The 22216-nt window shown below is 41.4% G+C and overlaps 1 protein-coding gene across 1 annotated transcript; it reads right to left on the bottom strand.

Annotated features, from left to right (window-relative positions):
* Positions 1–11950: 11950 nt before the first annotated feature.
* LOC139638119 (sodium/hydrogen exchanger 8) lies at positions 11951–21141 on the bottom strand. The gene is made up of 12 exons (XM_071512155.1): positions 21060–21141; positions 20514–20615; positions 20081–20115; positions 19124–19267; positions 16412–16553; positions 16185–16290; positions 15929–16045; positions 15757–15839; positions 15540–15651; positions 15131–15351; positions 14113–14259; positions 11951–13738 (listed from the first exon to the last, which is right to left on the bottom strand). Exons 1-12 carry the CDS (start codon positions 21132–21134, stop codon positions 13625–13627), a joined length of 1398 nt encoding a protein of 465 aa, XP_071368256.1. The 5' UTR covers positions 21135–21141; the 3' UTR covers positions 11951–13624.
* Positions 21142–22216: the final 1075 nt, after the last annotated feature.

Below are 22216 nucleotides of genomic sequence, written 5' to 3'. Positions count from 1 at the left end.
CATCTCTCCTTGTTCATGATTGTAGCCCACACGGCCTGTTAAAGGGAACATTACATTTTTTGACATTTGTTTTGTATTTGCCAATGGGGAAATTAATGGGTAATTTCTGTGGAATCAGCATGGTGCCGGCTGTCATGTCATGTCATTCTCATTCCCACTGTATGGTACAAAAATAGAATACTATGTAATTAATATAGTTTATCGCAAAATGCCTGTAAATTCTGTCTCATCAAAACATGGTGGTAAGGAGAATGTTACAGGGTTGAAAAGATGAAAGTGGAAAAGTTAAAATTGAACACAGCTGAGCCCAATGATGCTGTAAGAGCTGACATGTTGATTCTTTTGTAAGAAAACCAGAGAAGTACTATTGAATGTTACACAGGGTTCTTCAAATGGTGTGTGTGTGTCCCGTGAGTGGTTTTGCTCAAACAAAACAGAGTAAACCAGAAGACTGTGAGAAGGATAAACTCAGCTGCATTTAAAAGTGTCCTGGAGGCAAATGAATTTGTTAACACCCGCATTGGGCTTAGGTTTGGTTAACAGTGACACATTTTTTGTCTCCATATAAATGAACAATTCCACACAATATCTTTATTTTTCTGCTTGATTTACCAGTACACAGGATTTGATGCCGTAATCCTTTGTGTCATAAAAGTGAGCATTCATACAGAAGCCCAGTTCAGATGTAGAACAACAATGTAGAAGAACAATGGTGACTATAGGACATCCAGTTATGCACCATTCACCAGCCACCTAATCTAAATGTTACAGGGTTGAGAGTGCATATGTCATTGGGGGTATCAAGTGGTCTCCCATCAGATGTTTTATTGACAAAGGCCCAGGACACCTCCCAAAGGCTCAACAGTGATTTCTGGCATCACAAACCACTCTCATCGAAACCCGCACTCCACACCAACTACAGCTCAAGTTGTTTCCCCGACCCCTAGACGTAATTAGGTTTATCCCTAGTTCCCAACATTACTCTACTGCTGCTCCCAATGTTACATTCCTGCTACTAACAGGCTAATGGGATGACTGGCACTTCTGGCTTGGAACAGCAGTTTAGTGCTCAAACTGTATCAGCGAGCCAACATATTAACACTCTTAAGAACAACAGTACCAGCAGCCACGCTACTAACAAACAGCCAGGGCAATCATGCTACCTCCAAACAATGTCATCTAGCATGCTACAGACAACCACAAGCTAACAAGCCAATATCAACCTTGTAGAAAGTCAGTATACCAGCAAACATGCTACAAACATCAGCCAGAGAAATCATGGTACTTACAAACAATGTCAGCTAGCATGCTACAGGCAACCAAAAGCTAACAAGCCAATGTCTTTATTCTAAAGAAATCAATATACCAGCAAATATGCTACTCACCTCTTATGCTGCATTCACATGAATCACAGGAGAGGGGAGATTGCAATGATGGCACTGTGATGCTGTTGGCAAGGCAGCAAGATGCAAGTTAGTAAAAATGCGGGGAGGATGGCGTACCACTGCCTGTAGCGAGAGATTTGTCTGGATTGCAAGGCTACAGAGGCAAAACAAATTTGAGTTGCTATGGTTAGGATTTTTTTTAAATAAAATTAATTACACTTGATTATGATTGCATTAATTTATATATGTAATATTAGGCCTAAGTATTGTTTTCCTATTTCAATGTCACTTGCCATTTTCACCTTCCTTGTCCTGTCATCTTTTTGCCTCCAAAACCTGTGCCAACATGGACAGTAGAAGGAGGAATGTGCTTGCTGTGTCCTGCAACTACAACCAAAATGTACATATGCATCCTATTTTGCAATAGCCCACAATATATTCCAAGAGCTAAAGATGAATGAAGAGAGGTTTCGAGCGTACTTTCGCCTGAGCGTTTCTCAGTTCAACCACCTGCTTTACCTGGTTGCTCCCCATCTCTGAAAGATGGGTATTAACTTCAGGAAGCCAATCAGTCCTGAGGAGAGGCTGGCTATATGCCTCAGTTAATCTATTCATTAATGTGATAAAATTTTTCCTGTAGCAAGGAAGGTCAGGATGAGATGAGGTACCAGACCTTTTTTTTTTTTTTTGCTTGCTCCTGAGCCACTTGGTTTCTCTTGCTCTGCTTTGTTTTCCCTCCTATAGCGGACCTGATATTTGTCCAACTTGTTATGCCTCCACTGTATTAAAAGGCAAATATAACAGATTTTTAATCGCTGGCCTAGGCCTATATACAAGCTCAAAAATTGTGGAGCCCATAGCGGCAAACATTCTCATCCATGCATGCGATATTGTTGCACTATAATAATCTGCTTTTCATTGTCATTCTCGTGTTGTCACATCAGACCGCCAACAACACAGAATAAATTCATCTGGTGATCTGATGGAAATCAATAAACTGTTATATGGAGTAAGATTATAGCTAGCAAAAGCAGTTTATTATTCACACTTTTGATTTGTTGAGTAAGGTGAACAGAGGAGTTGGCTGCAAAATACTTCTTTTGTAGCTTTGCAAATCGTCCCAAGCTCGACTAAGTATGAGTAGGCTACAACTAAAACAGAGTGGTGCATTTGGTACAGACGAGCACAGCTTGCTCTTGTAGATAATACATAAAACAATAAGCACACTTGGAATATCATGCTATTTATTACCTTACAAATCACTCAAGGACATTGTGCTTACAAAGAAATCAATAAGCCATAACCTGTGTAAGTGATTCTGCAGCGAGCATTACACACAAGGACAATCATTTATAGGTTAAGTTTTATGTTCCCAACATCATTAAAGGAATAGTTCACCCAAAAATGAAAATCCTGTCATCATCTACTCACCCTCATGCCAAATGAAACACAGGTGAAATTTGTTAGTCCATATAACACACAGGGAGGTTGCCAGCACAACTTGGTAGCAGCCTTCTCCAAAACAACTGAAGTCAGTGGGGACCTGTTCTTTAGAGTTCAAAACAAAAACAGCCAAACAATCACACTGTGAATAGAAAGACCTATACACCATTATTTGTTGCAAATCAGTCAGCTGTAGTTAAGATTTGCATTCAATTATGGTGTAAATATACTGTAGGTCTTTTTGGTACTCTGAAGAACTGGTCCCCACTGACTTCAGTTGTTTTGGAGAAGGCTGCTATGGAGTTGTGCTGGCAACCTCCCTGTGTGTATATGGACAAACTTCACCTGTGTTTCAACTGGCATGAGGGTGAGTAGATGATGACAGAATTTTCATCTTTGGGTGAACTATTCCTTTAATTCTTTCTGGATTTTGTGTTGTAACTCAGGATGTGCCTGCAGCTCAGCAATCCTTCACATTTAGTTTTTGCAGTTTCAATTCACCCCAAGGCTGTATTATATTAATTTTATTAGCATTGATGAAAATGTGTTTTTTTATTATCACACAGAATACAAAATTCACATTATGATAAACCTTACACCCACAGGTAAATGTAATTCACAGTTCACAGTGGTTTCATTAGACTTCAGTAATCACACAGTCACAGTGGTTACATTTAAGCCTCCTGTGCAAATATTTTAATAAAAACATCACAATCACCTACATAGTACAATAATATATACATATATTTTACTGCATCAGTGAGTAACTGCTATCAGATATGTAATCACCTAGGCTATGAACAACCTGCTGAGGTCTTATTTGGTTGAGCTGAGTAAGCTGAGCCAGAATAGACTCATAAAATTCAGACTTAATAGGCAATTTTTGTTTTATGCTGCGTTTGTGTTGACTGAATATGTATATTCCATGTTGAAGACACCATGTGAAATGCAAATTAAGGTTTAAACACAGTAAGTCACAAAGAACTAGCCTACATAGATGCTTTGATTAAAATGTATAAATAACTGATGTGTAAATTGCCTACCCAGTAAACATTTCTTAATGTCTAAATGTCATGTTTTGTGCAGTGATAAAATCACCATATGTTTTCACATGATCTTGAGACATAACATTTACACACAAATAATAAATGCCACCTTGCTGTTTTTACCATTTCCCTGGAGATGTCAGTTTAGCTTGTATCTGAACTGATAGATTAGCGCAAATGTTGATGTCTGTCTTAAGTGTGTTCACTAACTTGAAAAGCAGATTATGGGCTATTAAATAATTACCCCCTGCTGAAAGCATGAGGGGAAAAAGAAAAGGATCAGCATCAAACGCAGAACTGCAACAAAAAAGTGAGCCTCAGTTTAAGGCCCAGATGGTCCTCATCCATAGATAGATAGATAGATAGATAGATAGATAGATAGAGCCTATTGTACACAAATGTCATGAATGTCTATGCATCGAGTATTGGCTTGAACAGGGACTGTGAAGAGCCAGTGAGCATCTATGTCAGACCGAGGAACACGAGTGAGTCTATAGTCATTGTAAAATATAATATCTCCAAGGTGGTGATATCAGTCACAACCTCTGGCCACAAAAATGATGTATCTCCCAGGAAAAGTCTTCCTTAGCAGTGGAATCTTCAAAAACGCAAATGCTTGTGATAAATGATGCACTCTGTTTTGTATTTTCCAGTGAAAAGTGACGAGGTGGATGAAAGTTTTCACAGTCACATGACTATTAGGGATGGAGTTGGTGCTTCTGGGTGAGGGGGGTGGAGGTGGGAGTGTTTCAATCCAGTACACAGTACACAGGGTAGAGCCATTGATGCTCCATGTGGATGGACGGCTGATGAAATGTTAATGCTGTTAGCCACCATAAGCCTCTTAATCCCATCATCTAATCACCACAAAACGTTAACCATCAGTCTGTATTGTACATTATTGATTGCTCTCATTGCTACCATTGGCTTTTTGCCTCTTTCTGCTGAGTGCTCAATATAACAACCCTCACATTCACTCCATGTTCTCTCTCTCCACTCTACATCATTATATCATGTGCCTACACATACGCAAGAGACACGTGCACACACACACACACACACACACACACACACACACACACACACACACACTGCAGACTGTACTAAGTATTGGGAAGGTAGCCAGATGACAGAGTCAACACACATTCACATCATACATCTACTTTCCTCCAGGCCCAAGGTAATTACAGTCACACTCAGCTCAGCAGCCTTCTTACAGTTGGTTTGATGAAACACCTCTCTGATGGGAGGTCAGACTACTGTCAGACCCATACTGCACATGTGGATAAGTGTGTGTGTGTGTGTTCCTGTTTGTGCATTTCATTTAATTATTCAAGTACTGTTTGTATTACATTATTGAGTACTCAGTATTCTGTGCATCTCCTTTCTAATGTCCTGGACCGCAACAACATCAACTTTGTCTGCAACTGCTGCAGCAATGAGTGTCACACCACAGCAATATACTGTATCTAAATTGTCCAGTTGAGACGGGGGAAAAAAAGAAAAAGAGACAAAAAATTATGGAGAAAAAGAAAGCACTGACACTTTTGAATTCCAATTTATATGCCAAAAAGCTTATTTGATTTAGAATGATGAATAAAACAGACAGCCAAGTAGATATCCCATTGAGAAACAAAGTGATTGATTAGAAAGAGCCATGTGTGTGTTCAGGGGCTCTGTCCTGATGGAGGTTCATTCTTTGAGGAGTAAGTTCCACTTTAACAAAAGTTCATGTTAACGAGTGAAAAACGAGTGAAGCTAGCCAATATAACAACTTGAAGTATCCAACTCAAGTATATCAATTATACATACAAAATTTCCAATAATTCCCAACATCTAGACTCCCCCTCCCAAAAAACAGTAAAGCATTACTAAACTATGTCTCTCTTTCACACAAACACACTCACAAAAATCAAGTGCCATATCACAGACATACTCACTCATCAACCCTGACATTTGGAAGACTAATTCCCTTTAGAAAGAAAGACACAAACAAACAAGCAAACAAACAAACGAGAGAGAGGTGTTACATTGAGACTTATTTTCCGACACTACATTGTCAGCTCTGCTCCACTTTTCTGTGTTTGAAAAGTGTAAAAGTAAGTCGCTCAGTCAACAAGACTGATATGTTGATCTGAGTACTATTTATAGTCGACTGAGGAAATCACCCATTAATGCATCTTGTCTAGAATGTCATGCAAAACGTGTCATTTGCTCTCTCTTTTTTAAACTGGAAAAGCTCCTGCTTACTGCTTAAACTGGAAAAGATCCAGCTGTAAACTAACCAATGTAGACAGGGCTCAGCGGAGTGTCACGCTGTATTAGTGTGCTTTGTTCCTTATCTGAGACACTCTTACCTGAGACAAAATGCTTGCAACAAAGGCGAGAAGTTTTACTGGGTAGCCGCTGATCTCTCCTAATAGCCCCTATAACCACCAGTCACATCTCTCGTTGTAAGTGGGGAAACAATGAAACTTCTTCCATTCATTCCAACACAGATATTAAAACCAACATCACTACATATGACAGGGATGATAGCCAAACAACCAACAACAATGGAAACAGGTAGAGGTAGCTGCCACAGATATAAGTGAATGAAAGTGAATCTAAGGTCTCTAAGGTCCTCCTTGTGGACAAAATCAGAAGCTCTCCATAGTGATGAGCTGAAAAAGTAGGACAAAAGGTAAGAAAAGGGTTGCTGGTTTAAAATAGATGAATAATTTTGTCATTTTGTTTGAGGCTGACGAATACAGATGTGCCGACCGCTAACTGAATCCACAATAATTGCTCGTCGTGCCACTGACTGACTCACTAAACACCTGTTCCAGCTGGATAGCTCTGCTGTTAGGGTGAACCTACATTATGGGCTTCACTAGTATCATGTGTCTGTGTATTTCAGACAGCTTCAGGTTACAGTCAGCAAAAGAGCTTCAAACAACAAAAAAGACATTGTATTCAAAACTTCATGTGCCTCTGGGGAACGCGGCTGTCGACAACATCCCACACAAAAAATCTGTCAGTGACCTGAAGTCAGTTCCCATAGTAACTCATGGGACTTCAATCAGGAGAAAAGGATTCTTTCACATCCCTGCTGCCTGCTGGATATAACTATACTATCTACAAGTAGATTTTGCTCTCTTTCTGTGGGTGTGCGGAGTTCAACGCACGGCTCACTCTCAGACATGAGTCCGTCCTTATCTTCCTCACTCTAATTTACTGCTGATACGATATGCGTTTAATGCTTACTTTGTGAGACTGTCTGCCCACTCTCTGCCCATTTTCAGAACTGGATGTACTGTGTGTTTCCAAGTCTTCCATGAGCTTCGTGCAGGAAATCCCCATGTCTTTCTTCCTTCTAATTTGAGGAAATACGTCCAGACCCTGTTGAAAAGTGTATGCCTTTGAAGGGGTTGCTTGATACTGTGTGTGTGTGTGTGTGTGTGTGTGTGTGTGTGTGTGTACGTGTACATGGGTGTTTGTGTGTGACAGGTCGTAGTCCTGTGATATTGTTTCCACTTCATGTACTGCATTATATTTACAGTGACTTTGGTGCAAAGTATGGAGGAGATGGACTTCCAGAGAGGCTCTGCCTGCTTTAGTCACCATCGTCAATAGCTCACCTCATTTCCTCCCATTCTCACTAACTCAGCAGGGGAGTGAGAGTGAGATAATGAGAACTATGATTGAGTGATTCAAAGAGCGAATGCCTGAAAACAAAGACTAGGGGAGAGAGAGGTAAAACAGAGAGCTTCAATGACAAAGAGAATGGAGAAATGGTGTGTGTGTGAGTGAGAGAGAGTGAGTGAGAAAGAAAGAGAAGAGAATTGCTGTGTCTTTATTGCTGTTGATTTCTGCTGGTGAGCATGCTGGGGGCCAACAGTTGAATCCTGACTCCCAAAACACCGAAGTTCACTTTAAAGTTTCCCTTTAGATTGAATGCTTGTGGGTCATTCCATCACAGTGTGTGTGTGTGTGTGTGTGTGTATGCCTCAAAGCCCTCCTCTCCCCTGTTCTCTTTTTCCATCTGTCATTGAAGCTCTCTCTTCCTTTTCACCTGAGTGACCACTCTATCTTTTCTTATCATCACCCTGTGTTGCTGCCCGCTGCCCCTCTCAGCTCTCTCCTGCTGGGCACTCTTCAATTGACGACCACCTCCGCTGTTTCTCACTCAAGCACACACACACACACACACACACACACACACACACACACACACACACAAACAAACACACACACACACACACAAACACACAAACCTGTACAAACGCACACACATGCGCACACATAGACACACACACCTTGTCTTCAAATAATTAAACTACTGTACAAAGTTTAAATATTGATATATGTGAAACTGATATTAATTGCTCAGCACATCAATATGAAGATAGCAAAAGTTGGATCCACATTTTTCATATCTTACATTTTCTTACCTCAGTCTACTGCCATCAAGACTGATATTGTGTAGGGTCAAGGTGCAAAACTGTAGTAGATGGTAATTCAAGGCTGCTAAATCTGATACTGCAATAGCTACAACAACACACAGTAAACTAAATTAAGTGCCACCTTTTTAGTGTACACTCCATTAATTATAGCACATGCATATATGCACACACAAATCAACATATAGGCACTTGCACATACACATGCACATGTACGCACATATTATTTTTAATTATATCTTAATTCAACCTATATGCAGACAAGGATGGTAATTACTTTCTCTCATTTATTAAGCTTAACCAGCTCATTTTCATTTGGCAGGAGCTCCGGCTGGTTTCAGTCACTGAGTGCTCTCTAATCTTTCATCTTCTCTCTGAGCGTCTCTCCACCTCTCCTTTCATAACACTAATTTGTAGAACAAGCAATAATATGAGGCCAAGAAGGCCATAGTGACGCTGCCAAAACTAGTTTTTGGATGATGATACTTGAACCCTGGCCAGATTTGGAAGACTGGGGTCAGGCGAAGGACAGTGGATGGAGTATACAGTAGGAGGACTGGCGGGGACTGTTGTCAAACCCATAAACATGACAAAATATCTGTACTACTGGGTGGTTCATGGCACTGATGTGACTGTGTTTTTAAAAAAGAGAGAGAAAGACACATCAGTGCTTTGCGTCATTTGGGAAAGGAAAAGAAATGGAGGGTGATGACAAAAATAGGCAGACGAAGCTTCATATCACCTCGAGTGCAAAGAGTGGCATTCCCATGCTCAGAGACAGAGAGAGAGTGTGGGAGAGAAAGACAGAGAGAGCACAAGGTGAAAGAGCAGAGCGAGAAGTAATGGTGAAGAGGAAGAGGGAGGTGAGTGAGAAAGACAGTGGGTGTCTAAGGGAGAACAGTAAATGGAGGGTAGTAGGGGGTGTAGGAAGCGCTCCCTCCCACTGAGTTATCCCAGTTGTCAGGTCTCCATCTTAAAGAACAGATAAGACGACGTGAACACTAGAAAATGTGTGGTAGAAATGTATGGAAGAAAATATGAAAGGGTATAACAGCAGCAGAAGTAGCAGCGGAACCCGAGGCAATGAAAAAATAATGAAATGAAATGATGTACAAGAATGAGAATATACAAATTAATGAAATGAGTTCAGTATGAAATAAGTGAAAAAATTATTAAAAAAAACAGTGGGCCATTTGAACAGAAAGTGTCTGGACTATAAACAAGAATATACAAATTACAGATGAAGACACCATGAACAGAATGTGCAGATTTGTATATGCACATTACTAGCAGTCTACCTTATCATAAACTCCAGATGGAGACACCGAGTGTCCAGAAAAGTGACAATGTCCAAGGTGTATGTGCATTGTTAGATGGAGGATAAAGTGTCTACACTAGTGAACCAATTCATAGTAGTAGAGAATGTACAGAAATATTTACAGAGAAACTAATCTATACCACATTGCAAGCAAGTGTGGTATAGATTAGTCTGGAGCACAGGAGTGTGAAAAGTAGTCCAGGATAGCTTGTGTAGGCAGTGCAGTGCACCCTGCCTCAGCTCCCTCCTCATTGGCTGAGGCTGAGGCCATTTGGGCAGGACGCATCGGACAGTCTGAGGGCTGCTGGCACAAAAGAGTAAGAGCACCATGTTGCACCTTGGGGTGCTGAGACAGAGGCTGAAGATGCGAGATGCTCCGTAGCAGCATCTGTTCACCATAGAGGGAATGGGAGGTGTTGTCTAGACTTCATCCAGATTATCATTAGACTTCCAGCCATAGGCTCCATTGTATTTGACTTTTCTTCCACCATCACAACACCCTGATTACTGGGCTGAACAGATCCTGAGTAATGAACAGTAATAAATGTAGCACTGTCATCCACTGTAAAGTGTGATTTTTTTATTTGTCAAGCAAGAACCAATCCTCTGGATTGAGACCCCCCCTACTGGTGCTAAACCCTTACTACAAAACCCAATTATCACAGAAAAATAGAGGCACTATTTGGAGCTGACATTACATTAGATATTTAAAGTAATGGCATAATTATTAATTCAAACAGACAGTTGCATTCCATGGTATTTCAGAGATTCATGTCTGCTACTGAGTGTGGGGTGGGGGGTGGGATTGAGGAGTCCACTAACCTTACAGTACATAGACTCTGCCATGAGATACACTGTGGAGCAACTGCCAACATGCCAACAGACTCGGACAGCGTGATGCCATTTCTTCCTCCAGATTAACACTGTCCTCTCCTCGCCGTAATGAGTTCCTGTGAGGTGGATCAAGGATACGTGTGTGTGTGCATGTCCATAGGGGTTAAACAATTAGGCTTTGTCTATAGGTTACAGGAAATTTCACCCAGCATGACCACAAGTTAACCTTTTCAACTATTTTAATGATTCCAAAGGTCTGCCTCCCATGGTCCAAGCCGGACACATTATAACCTTCTACTTCGCACAACCTATGGACTAATTGGCCCATGCAGCATGAGATGCTTTTGAGGAGGTAAACCCTCCTACCATAATACAATCAATATTGAAATTAGCATATGGAAATGGTGTCCTATGTGCCGAATTGTATGGCTATTTACATCAAATTGGAATGAGGGTGAAAGTGAGGGTTACATGAAACAAGTATTTTTGCTTATGTGTCATTTTTCTAATGCATTTTGCTACTCAAGATCACTTCTGCTCACTGTATACAGCATGACTTTAAATTAATATGCAGCCAAAACGTATTCCTTTTAGAGGTCAACAAACATCCCCAGATGCACATATATCTTAGCGTAATGTCCAGTGTTTTTGCATTTCACTGTATCTCAATGAGGATTCACCTCTGTAACTACATTTCACTCCGAATTTCTCTGAGGGAGAACTGAATATGTTTCTATATGGTCAGCTAAATGAGTATGAGCAAAACAGCGACTGAGTTTAACTCCTATGTGTCATTTTGAATCCAATGTCCTATGAGTAATGATCCAAATTGTCAAGCAGTGTATTGCACTCTGCCTTTTGCCCAGTGTATGCTGGGATTGGCTCCGGCCTCACACGACCCTGAAAAAGATTAAGTGGGTAGAGAAAATTAGTGTAAAAAAAAAAAAAAAAAAGATATATTGCTGTCCAAATACTAAGAACAGACTGTATAATTTCACATTACCCTCTGCTGCCCATTTCAGCTTGAAGCACCATCAAATATTCTGTTGACAGACATCCTCATAAATCCAAAGCCTTAATCCATAAATATGAACTGGGGAGACTTACAGAAATAGCTGCCTTGTATTTTAAAGTCACTAACTTTGACAACTTGTACCAAGTTCACAGATACTTTGTGTTAGAATTACAGATTATGTTTCCTGTGCATGCACACAATATCCATGTAGGCCCATAAGGTGATTAAACGCCCACTGCATGAAACACTAAAATGGAAATTCTTAAAGTAAAGTTGCTCTATCATAGTATTCTCTTCTTACTTTCCTGCAACTTTTGCAAAATGCTGAGCCTGACAATAAGCTGACAGAAAAGAACAGATGTATACATAGTTATGTCACATGCACACTGGAGTCTTGCAATAAATTATAGGGAATTTCTCCTTTTTCAGTGAAGTGTATTCATATTTGATTGAGTTTGAACAATGTGTATAATATTGTTTTCAGTAAAAGGTTTTAAAAATAAACAAAATCTTTTGGAGGTGAATCTTTTGTCTCTTGTCATCATAGCACTTGAAGCAACATGTGGGATGTTTAGCCAATACAATTTATTATATATAACATCATATATTTTTATCATTCTGCAACGCTCATAGAGCTCGTATAAAAGCCTTTATCCCAGCCACAACACATAGAAACATTAGATTAATAAATAGAAAAAAATTAAATACATAGACCTTCACAAGACTTCATTCCCCATCACCCACACATTCATTGGTACCAATCTTCATTACAAATTCACACTGAAAATTACAATAGCAATACTTTATTTCAAGTTCTGCTGTATACTCAATGTAGGGGAAGGAACCTGTTCAGGGAACGAAAACGAAAACTGAAAAAAAGGTATATTTTTGAGGAACCATACTTCGGAATGAAAGGGATTTACAATGTTCTGAAGCATATTATTAGCATATTATATACTTTTCCTGTTAGCAAGCTGTTTTATGTTCCGGAAATTAGTGTTTTGTACTAGACGTTCTCCAAAAAACACTTCAAAGTTTCTATCAGTTTCAGTGTTGACTGCTTGTTTGAACTACGGGGGTTGCCTAGTTACTACAGGACTGCAGTGGTAGCTCATTGACCACTGTGATATTCTGCCTTCATGAATATCAAATGCCTTTTTCATGAATGTACTTAGAAATCATTAATGTTATGCTTACAAATGTGGAGTGCCATAGAGAACTAAATGTAATCGTTGAAAAGTAATTCAAAGCAGCAACCTGCATCTCATTCCATACAGGGTGAGTCTTTGCTCAAGTTATAAGCATAACATTTTGGTTATGCTTATAAGAATGTTATGAAGAATGTTATGAAAATGATTTGGTCTATTTTGTTATTAGCAGCCCAGAATATAAATATATATGTTTAAGGATAGGGACATTCAAACTAAAAAAAAAAAGTAAAAAAAGTCAATTTGCTTGGAACCGACTGATGGCAAAACCATTTTGATTCCTTCCCCAGACATAATGTAATACTTCAAGCAGACCTTAAAAAAGGTATTGCCACATAGCAATAAACAATTTGTAAAAGCACAGTACAAAAGTGAACAGAAAAAGTGAGAAGGTGCTCTAGTATTGCTTTATATGGGAATTTCCCCCCCTCTTAACTTCCCTACAAACCTAAACCTTTCTAAAGGAACATTTCTCAAGATCAACAAATCACTCCCATGTACCTTTTCTGTAGAACAGCGCACCAGAGAAAACACATTTCATAGATGTTGCTATAGCTAGCAACTATATGGCATTTGTAGGAGGAACATTATTTTTCACTGATAGATTTGCTGCTTCATCCAGTGTTCCAGTTTTCAATTCCAGTTTTGCTGACGGCACACTATTATTTGACACATTCCATCCCACTCTGTATTCTGTGTGGGTTTTGTTTGGGCTCAGGTAAAGTGGGAAAACTCAAGGGGGGTTGTGGTGGTGGGGGGTGAAAATCTGAGTGGTAAAATCCACAGTGGTCACATAACTTGAGCCAGGTGAACAAACAAGAGGTGTGACCGTCACAGAAGATTACTCGTCTTCTCACACACGGATATCCCCTCAGCCCAGGTCACACGATGTCCATTCATTCTTTTCAAAGTCACTGAAAGTGTGTGTTGAGTTTAAAGAAGCTCTGCTTCATCGTCATCATCCTCGGAGCCCGAGGGTCCCTGTCGAACTTCCTCATACCACTTATTGGTCAGGGTCTTCATCTGGATACGGCCGTGTAACAGGTCCTGTGACACACATAGTGCATTATTATTATAACAAACCTGAAAACATGCACTCAACACATCAATCCATGTACACACACACACACACACACACAAGATCACATACACCCCCTGGCACAGAGGAGTGGGATTAAACAGAAGGAGCCGGTGCAAGCAGAGGAGTGGAAAACCAAGCAGGGACAGTCTCCTATCAAACCAATATGACTGGAAAACAATGAAATATGTATAAGGGATTGTGAATAAAATCATGCAGCCTCCTGGGTGATACCAGAGCATAGAGATATGACACAGCAAAGCTAAGCACTTGCACACAATGATTCTCTCTCTTTCTCCCTCCCTTCCCTCCCTCCGTCCCTCCCCCTCACCCTCCCTCCTACCTCTTGGGTGAGTCTGCGAGTGAAGAAGGGGTTGAGGTACTTAGCATCAAGCCACATGAAGCCCTTCAGATCCTGTCTCTGGTAGATCTGAGCCTCGTACTCCTCCTCTGTCAGCTCCGATAGGTGCTCCGACTCGATAGCATTACCCTGGAGAGAAAGAGGAAAAGGAGAAAGAGAGGGAGAGACACAGAGGGAGACAGAGACAGTCAGACAAACAGACAGAGAGAGAGAAAGAAAGGGAGGGAGAGAAGTGATGCAGGGACACAAGGGAGAGCGAGGAGCAAATGAGGAAGGGGTGAAAGAGGTGGAGGAGAGTCGGAGGGGTGCAGGGCGAAGTCAAAATGGCAGGACAGCGGCGAGGGCGGTGGAGGCGAAACCACACACAGAGACGAGCGAGGGAGAGAGCAGAGGGAGGAAGGAGAGAGGGAATTACATCAAAGAAGACACAAGAGAAAGAAGGAGACAAGGAGGGCTTGTTTAGATTTTGTTCTTGGTATCTCAGGATGCAAGACTAAGCTTTGAAGACATCAAACACACACACACGCACATACAAGACACACAAAAACCAGTCTACATTGATCTGAATGATACATGTACTTCAAAAGAACACAGTGTTGCCCGTCCTTCATGTGGGACCCGTTATCCAGAGTGAGAGCTGCAGTGAGTCAGCTGAAATAAGACACATGACGGCTTGTATTTTGGTGCCTCTGGGCAATTGTACTTATGCAGACTGTAAGTGTGCATTTGTGCTTCTCCAAGTGCTTGTACTGCTGAGTGTGTGTGAGTTTTTCCACTCCCCATTAATGCAGTGTGCTTGACGCAAACCACAATCAATCCTTTGATGTGTCCCTCTTTGAAAAAAACAGGAGAGTCTGAGGTTGGCATAACTAGCATCAATGCATCCAACGAACTGAGTGTGTTTGTTTGTGTGTGTGTGTGTGTATGTGTGTGTGTGTGTGTGTGTGTGTGTGTGTACTCGCATCTGTTCCAAGTGAAATCAAAGTGCTTCAACCATTACCATTTTCTCGGTCTTGCTGAGATTGATGTCTTTCTTGTTCTTGCGCCGTGACTGGCTCTCCTCAATGTCCATGATGCGGATGAGGGGCATGGTCCCACCTCCCAGGAGGAGGATGGTAAACAGGACGATGATGATGGTGGTGGTGCCAATAAGCTGCCGCTTCTCAATGGGCTCCAGGCCCAGATGGAGGCTCAGGGCGTAGGGGATGGCACCTCGCAAACCTACAGGACAAAATGAGAAAGAGGTAGAAAGAGGGATGGAAGTGACTGTGAAAGGATGATGGGAGGACACATATCCTAAGGCAAAAAATTGCAATAATAATCAAATGACAAAAGCGGCCGGAGCGCCTTTTCTTACTGAATCTACTCTTACAGTAGCATAGGTCAAAAGGTTCACTGCATCATCTCACCACTGAACCACATGATGAACATCATCTTGGGTGTGATCTTATGGTCTCTGAAAAAGTTGAGCAGGAAGGATAAAGGGAAGATGTTCACCGCTCGGCCGAGAAGAACCAGCACCTGCAGTACAGAGAGAACCGCAGCTCTGTCACACTGACAATCGTTGGATTTAGGCTCGGTGGACTAAAACATTCAGAGAAGTTCAAAAAAGGCAATAGCACTTACTATGCACCAGATGACGAAGGAGATTTCAAAGTTGTGAGGGAAGCTGAAGATGGAGAGACCGAGGAAGGCAAACACGCACGTCTCTGGAGGGAAAAAGAAATGAAAAGTGGTGTTGAGAGGAGCATGTGAGGGATAATAAAGAAGGGAGAGTGAGAGGTGGAGATTTACTGACCACACATGAAGGCCACTGTGCGCAGTGTCTGCTGCATGAGGATCTGCGTGACAGGAGACAAGTTGTGATGGGTGTAGTGAGACATCACAATTCCTGAAAACAGGATGGACATGATTCCTGTAGGTAGAGAGAAGGGTAGAGGGGGAAGAGAAAACAAAACAAACAAAAATCATACGACGTCATGTGAAGTCGAAGATGCACAACAATTCCAGTCAATTGTGTGTGAGTGTATGTGCGCGTGTGCATGTGTACACACCAGACAGTTTGATGCCCTCTGCCAGGCCGTAAGGTAGGTAAGCAAAGATGATCATCATGCCAAACTCGAGTGAAGGAGTATTCCTCAGGTCAAAGTGTTTCAGAAACTGGTTAAAGAGTTAAGGGGTTAAAACAAGAGGAGACCAGAAGAGAGCACACACATCGATATAAGAACACACATACACACACACACACACACACACACACACACACACAGAGTCTGGATACAAGGGCAGAGATGAGTCCGGTGAGGGTTCCCAGGGCAGCAGAACCGAAGAACATTTTAAGGAAGTAGCCCAGCGCCTGCACGAAAGTCTCCCAGCCCGTTACCATGGAGTTGTCTGAGCGGGAAAAAAAACCCTCTGCTGTGCTGAAAGACAATTAATAGGAGAAAAAGAGAAAAGAGGGAAATGAGACATAGAGCCTCTGTGTGCTATTTAAAGACTATTTACAGCAGTGTCACCCTCACACATTATGTGTTGTAGTACATCTATCTGGCCCTAGAGGGCAGTGACGCTCCACCACTAAATCCTACAAACTCACAGGTACGATTGTACGGGAAGAGGCTGTGTTAGTGTGTAAGCAGAGTTTCCTTGTGTGTGTGTGTGTGTGTGTGTAAACACATCATTAAAATCTACTGCTACACTGCAGTTGGCTCTACTGTATCACCCTTTCAATGACTTAACAGAAGGCAGTTAAAGGGAATTTCCTGGGTCACCTGCAGATAAAGGAAATGAAGATGCAGAATATATTTGGATATAATCTGAGACAGAAGCCTGTGTTTTGAATATCAAATGCAGGTTTTACCCTGCAGTCCCTCCAAAAGCACAGAGTCTTCTTAAGGCCCATTCACATCTAGAACAATAACTATGAAGATAACTATGAACTATAACAATGCATTTTTGCTCAAGCATTCACAATACAACGACATCTGGGATCAATTCAGAATTCTCCGCCCCCTTCTTTCTTAGAACTTTAATTTGATTGGTTGAAAATGTTTCACTGTCATCTCTGCATCCAAAAAAACAAAAACTGCTCCAAGATGGAACCAAAAATATAGTTAAATATTTGGATGTTTTTATAGTTATAATTGTAGTGGGAACACAGGCATTCTATTTGCTTAGAATGACTTAAACCTTTTTTATAGTTTTAGTTATCTATATTGGTATAATTCTAGATGTGAATGGGCCATCATTAACCAGCTTGTTAACCATTATTAGCCAGCTCGCAAGGAGAGGTGTTAGCTGTGTGGTTGTAATGTAAGACTGGGTCGAAGATGTAAAGCAGCTTTCTAAGAAAGCTGGGCCTAACAGCAAGCAAACTGCTTGGGCTGCTCAGCTGATCTATTATTCATGGATTCATTTACTCTACAGGGGCATGTAGACACTTGAGATCGCTTTGCGCATTTAGCTGGGTGTGAGAAGGAGAGATAGAGGCAGGAATTAAGTGAGTACAGAGACATCAGATGACAGTGATACATACAAACAAGGGAATCCTGCCAACAGTCCATTTCCGTTTGACTTGTCTGTCAAGATTCTGTGTGTGTGTGTGTGTGTGTGTGTGTGTGTGTGTGTGTGTGTGTGTGTGTGTGTGTGTGTGTGTGTGCGTGTGTGTGTGTGTCCGCCAGTCTACTGATACAGTCTCGGGGAGAAATTGAGAGTGTGATTCTCTAAGGACCGGCTGGCATTGTCCACTATGTGTACAACGAGTTTCCAGTGTTACAAGGACATGAATGGAAAAAAGAGCAGCTGTGCTTTTTTTTTTTTCTCTGTCATTACTCAAAAGTTGACTTCCTGGTTTGATACAGACTGTAAACACGGCAGAGAATTCACGTCTGTGGAATCTGAATTCACGTCTGTAGACTTCATACAACTACACACAGCTTCTGTGTTCGATACCATTTGGACTGCTGGTGTGATCACAAACACCTGCTGATCTCTGCATTAGTCATTACTAATGCGGAGATCAAGTTGTGTTGATTAGAGGAGCGGTGGGCAGAAAGTGTGTCCGCCTCTCTAGGGCAATAAAATAGGTCACTGGTTCTATTCTGCTCCTCTCCTTCCCTCACTGTTGCTTGTTGTATCAGCAAAAAGCAGACAGGGTTCAAAGGTTGGGAAATTCCCGACTCCACCCTCAGAGACCATGGGAGCTCAGCTGACATTTATAATGGTGACCAACCTGTGTGTCATATTGTGTGTGTGTGTGTGTGTGTGTGTGTGTGTGTGTGTGTGTGTGTGTGTGTGTGTGTGTGTGTGTGTGTGTGTGTGTGTATAAGCCCTCAGTCAAACAGCATTTGCATGTTAGTTCTTAACATTTGTGTGAGATTTACCGGGACAATTCAGATTAAGATTAAGATGAATTTAATTGATCCCTGAGGGAATATTAAAACACAGAATAAAAAAAATAAAATAAATACCGAAGACTAAAGATACGTCTTCATCAGTCTGTTTAATAATTCCTATTGGCTAGAAATAATTCTGAGAGACTGTTAGGCAAGTTGTGAGTTACAGAGAAGTATACTAAACTGGCTTCCGAATACTGTGGTTGTCTAAAGTTTAAACCATCTGACACTCTGGCATTATATTGTCCTGTGTGGAATACGATGTCTATCTTGTAAAAAAGGGATAATAAACCTTAACATATGCTGGTGCCTGCAGGACTGGATCACACTCCACATGCCTGCGAGCCTTTCCATCATATGACATCTCAGTGGGACATCGCGGTCATTGTGTGTGCGTCTGTCTGTGTGTTTGAGAGTGTGTATGTATGTCTGTGTATGCATTTGATTGCTATCAGGACAGTGTTAGTATGTCTGTGCTTGCAACATCCTCAGCAGGCTGTTTGCGCGCATGTTCCTTATAGATGCTCTGGATGACGGCATGTGCAATCAGCATGGACAGAGAATGAAAAGGCAGTGAGGGAGAGGAGAGAGACTCCTACTTGGTGAGTACGATGGAGACGGCGTCGTTGAGAATGCTCTCTCCAAACACCAGCATGTTGAGGACCGGGTCCACGTTGAGGGCGTTGAAGATGGCGATGGTAGCTACGGGGTCCACAGCCGAGATCAGAGAGCCAAAGGCAAAGCTGCAGCAGGAACGAATAAGGATAAGCAGAGGTTAACAGTTCACCAATAAATCATAAGGGATGGCTAAGATTCTATTGCAAACAGAAAGACACAAATGTATACAACAGAATACAGACGAATGCATGTGGACAACCTACAAAGGGAGACATCATCACCACAGCCAAAACCCCATTAATATTTGTATGTGCAAACCAGGTCAGATGGAGGCAGACAGGAAGGAGTCACAAATAAACACACTGACTTATGAGTGGACACACAGACACCCACAAATAAGCTATAGTTTTGGTTGTCAAAAGCCCTGTTTGAACTCTTTAAGGACACACACTCGTGCACATACTGATTTGTGTGCATAAACAAGCACACCCACATGAAACCCAGGGCTTCTCCTCCTCTTAAAAAAATAAAATGGGTGTGGAGTAGGAAACGGCTTATGTTTCGGTTATGTCTTGCTAGCAGGAATATCCTACTGGAACACACTAATGGACAGACTGTACACCAGATTGGAGATTGAAAGTGCTAGACCAGGCCAGTAGGGGGCACCAATATGAAATATCACCACTCATTTTCCTGTGACGTCATTTCTGTGAATACTGGAAAACCCTACGTCATAATCTAACACGTGTGAGAGTTGAATCCCCAGAGTTCTTGAGAAATCCCCTATAATTCTGATATGTGAAAGAGGGATGAACGAAACAACTCAACCACTATGCCAGTTTCATGGGGAAAATTTGTTTTCAAATCTAACTTGCTGTCCTGTCAGTGCCAATTTCTCAACATGTCATAAATAATATTGATTAGAGTAGAACACTCACCTATCAGTCATGCTCATCTTGTAGATGACATCAGCCTGAGGAAAACACACCCAGATCACACACACACCAGATCACACACACACACCCAGATCACACACACACCCACCCACCCCCACACACACACAGAATTAAAACAGTTAGTAAAACAAGGACGTTTGGTCATGTGCCAACATCTAGAGCAGTTAAGGGCAGGAACAATGTAGCAATTAACAAGTGTCGTTTGCTATTAGCTAAGGAATGTTTATGTTTTGCAACAATTACAATATCTGAATCCTGAGAGGCTCTTCGCACCAACATTCCAAACATGCTGTTCCAGGATAGTCAAGGTGGGACACTGGGAACAATTTACTCAAGACACATTTGCAAAGACATACTATTTTCTCTGAATCCAGAAACCACAATTGTTTTACAGTTATATTACTAGCATCCTCACCTGTCCAAGGAAATAGATGCCTCCTCCTACAATGAAGGCAGAGATGGCTGTGCCAATCACAGCAAAGAGGGTGATGGAGCCAATGTTCTGGAAGAAGTTACCCTGGACACACATGCACACACAGCGTAAATATTGTATACTGTATAATGTGCTTAGTGATAAGACACTGTATGTTACATTGTGTTCCGTAACATGTAGCCAGCATTAAAATGAAAAGTAGGGCATACTACAGGTACAGGGAAAACAGTGCTTTCATTGTGAGCAAGAAGAATGGTCATGAATGGTTTTTTGTATCTCAACAAAGAATGTCGGTTGCCTTTTAAACCAGTTTGAGATGATGGTAAATGGTTTCAGAGGAAAAGAAGAAAACCTCATGAGCCAGTTTAGTTAGTTATGAGAACATATATGCCAAAGGTGATAAGAATGAGGGCTACAACACATAAAGGCATGCAATAAGAATTTAAAAATGCTTATACATACAGAAAAAAAAACAGTACAGAGCAAAGCTGCACACAAGTGCATGCATGCACACACACTCACACGCACCTTATGCAAAGAGTATCCAGACTCAAAGATGATGGGAGGCAGCAGCAACAGGAAGAACATGTTGGGTCGGAACATCTCCTCTTCCTTATGGAGAAAGACAGAGACAAAGTTAGGCCTAATCCACATTTCAACAGTTAAAATATAGCGGTGGTTAGCCTAAAGGTTAGAGTCACAGGCTTGTGAAAGGAAAGGTTGCCAGTTTGAATCCATCGACCGGTTGGGACCCACATAAGCAACGTGCCCCACTCACTTCTGATAAAGTGACCTTGAGCAAGGCACTTAACTGCCAACTGCTATAGTGAGGCTGTTCATCGGCCAACAGTAGAAGACTGCGGAAGTACAGGGCAAATGCCAAGTGCAAGTGCTGGTAGCTGCATGAGTGGGTGTGAAGCTGGGAGTTGCGTAAATGAGTGTAAGTACTCAGAAATCCTTTTCAGGTTCAATAAAATAAAGCTTAACAAAATTAATAGGGGGAAAGCAGCCTATTAAGTACAAGTAACAGGCAACATATTTCCATCCAACAAATGACTGAAGCAATTCCAAAAGCCTATGTCAGTGAACAGGTTTTTTATACATTCTGTAACATTTTGTCATCCTGAATGAGCCCAAGGGTTGGACCGGCCTACATACAGTCTTTCATCTAAATGCAAATGCTAATGCTAATCAGAGTATACAGTATATGAGCAAAATACTGTATGTATGATTCTCACTGAATGATAGAAGCACAAGATGTGGTTATTAAGCAATCATTTTCCATTTGAATGATGCAATGATGAAGTCAGTTCTCTGTTCATCAGGTGACTTGACACTTGGCTGTGTCTCAAACGGAAGGCAGCTGCCTGCTGACTTGCTGTCTAGCGAGGCAGTGTCCTTTGGAGGCAGCGCTTTTGTATGAAGGTACCTGTAAAGGTATCTGGATTAAGACGGACTTCCAAGGCAGCAATGCGTTGCGACGTCATGACATCGCCAAATACTGGCAGCTGCCATCTGTCAGTTACAGCGGTTATACTGCCACCTATTGGTCATTTGGAATAACTGCTTATATTATTTTTTAGTGCTAGTATTCAGTATAAATTTGAATTTTATATAGATTTAATAAAATAGCTAATGTTAATACTATAACAACCACAATAGTGTAAAGTATCACAGAACATTAC

This window comes from Centroberyx affinis, unplaced genomic scaffold, assembly GCF_046629955.1.
Source record: "Centroberyx affinis isolate AG114_WGS23_722 - 3 ecotype Tasmania unplaced genomic scaffold, CSIRO-AGI_Caff_v1 ptg000275l_1, whole genome shotgun sequence".
Classification (NCBI taxonomy): domain Eukaryota; kingdom Metazoa; phylum Chordata; class Actinopteri; order Beryciformes; family Berycidae; genus Centroberyx; species Centroberyx affinis.
Note: the sequence above shows the minus strand (reverse complement) of the source record. Positions and strands in the feature narration are given on the sequence as shown.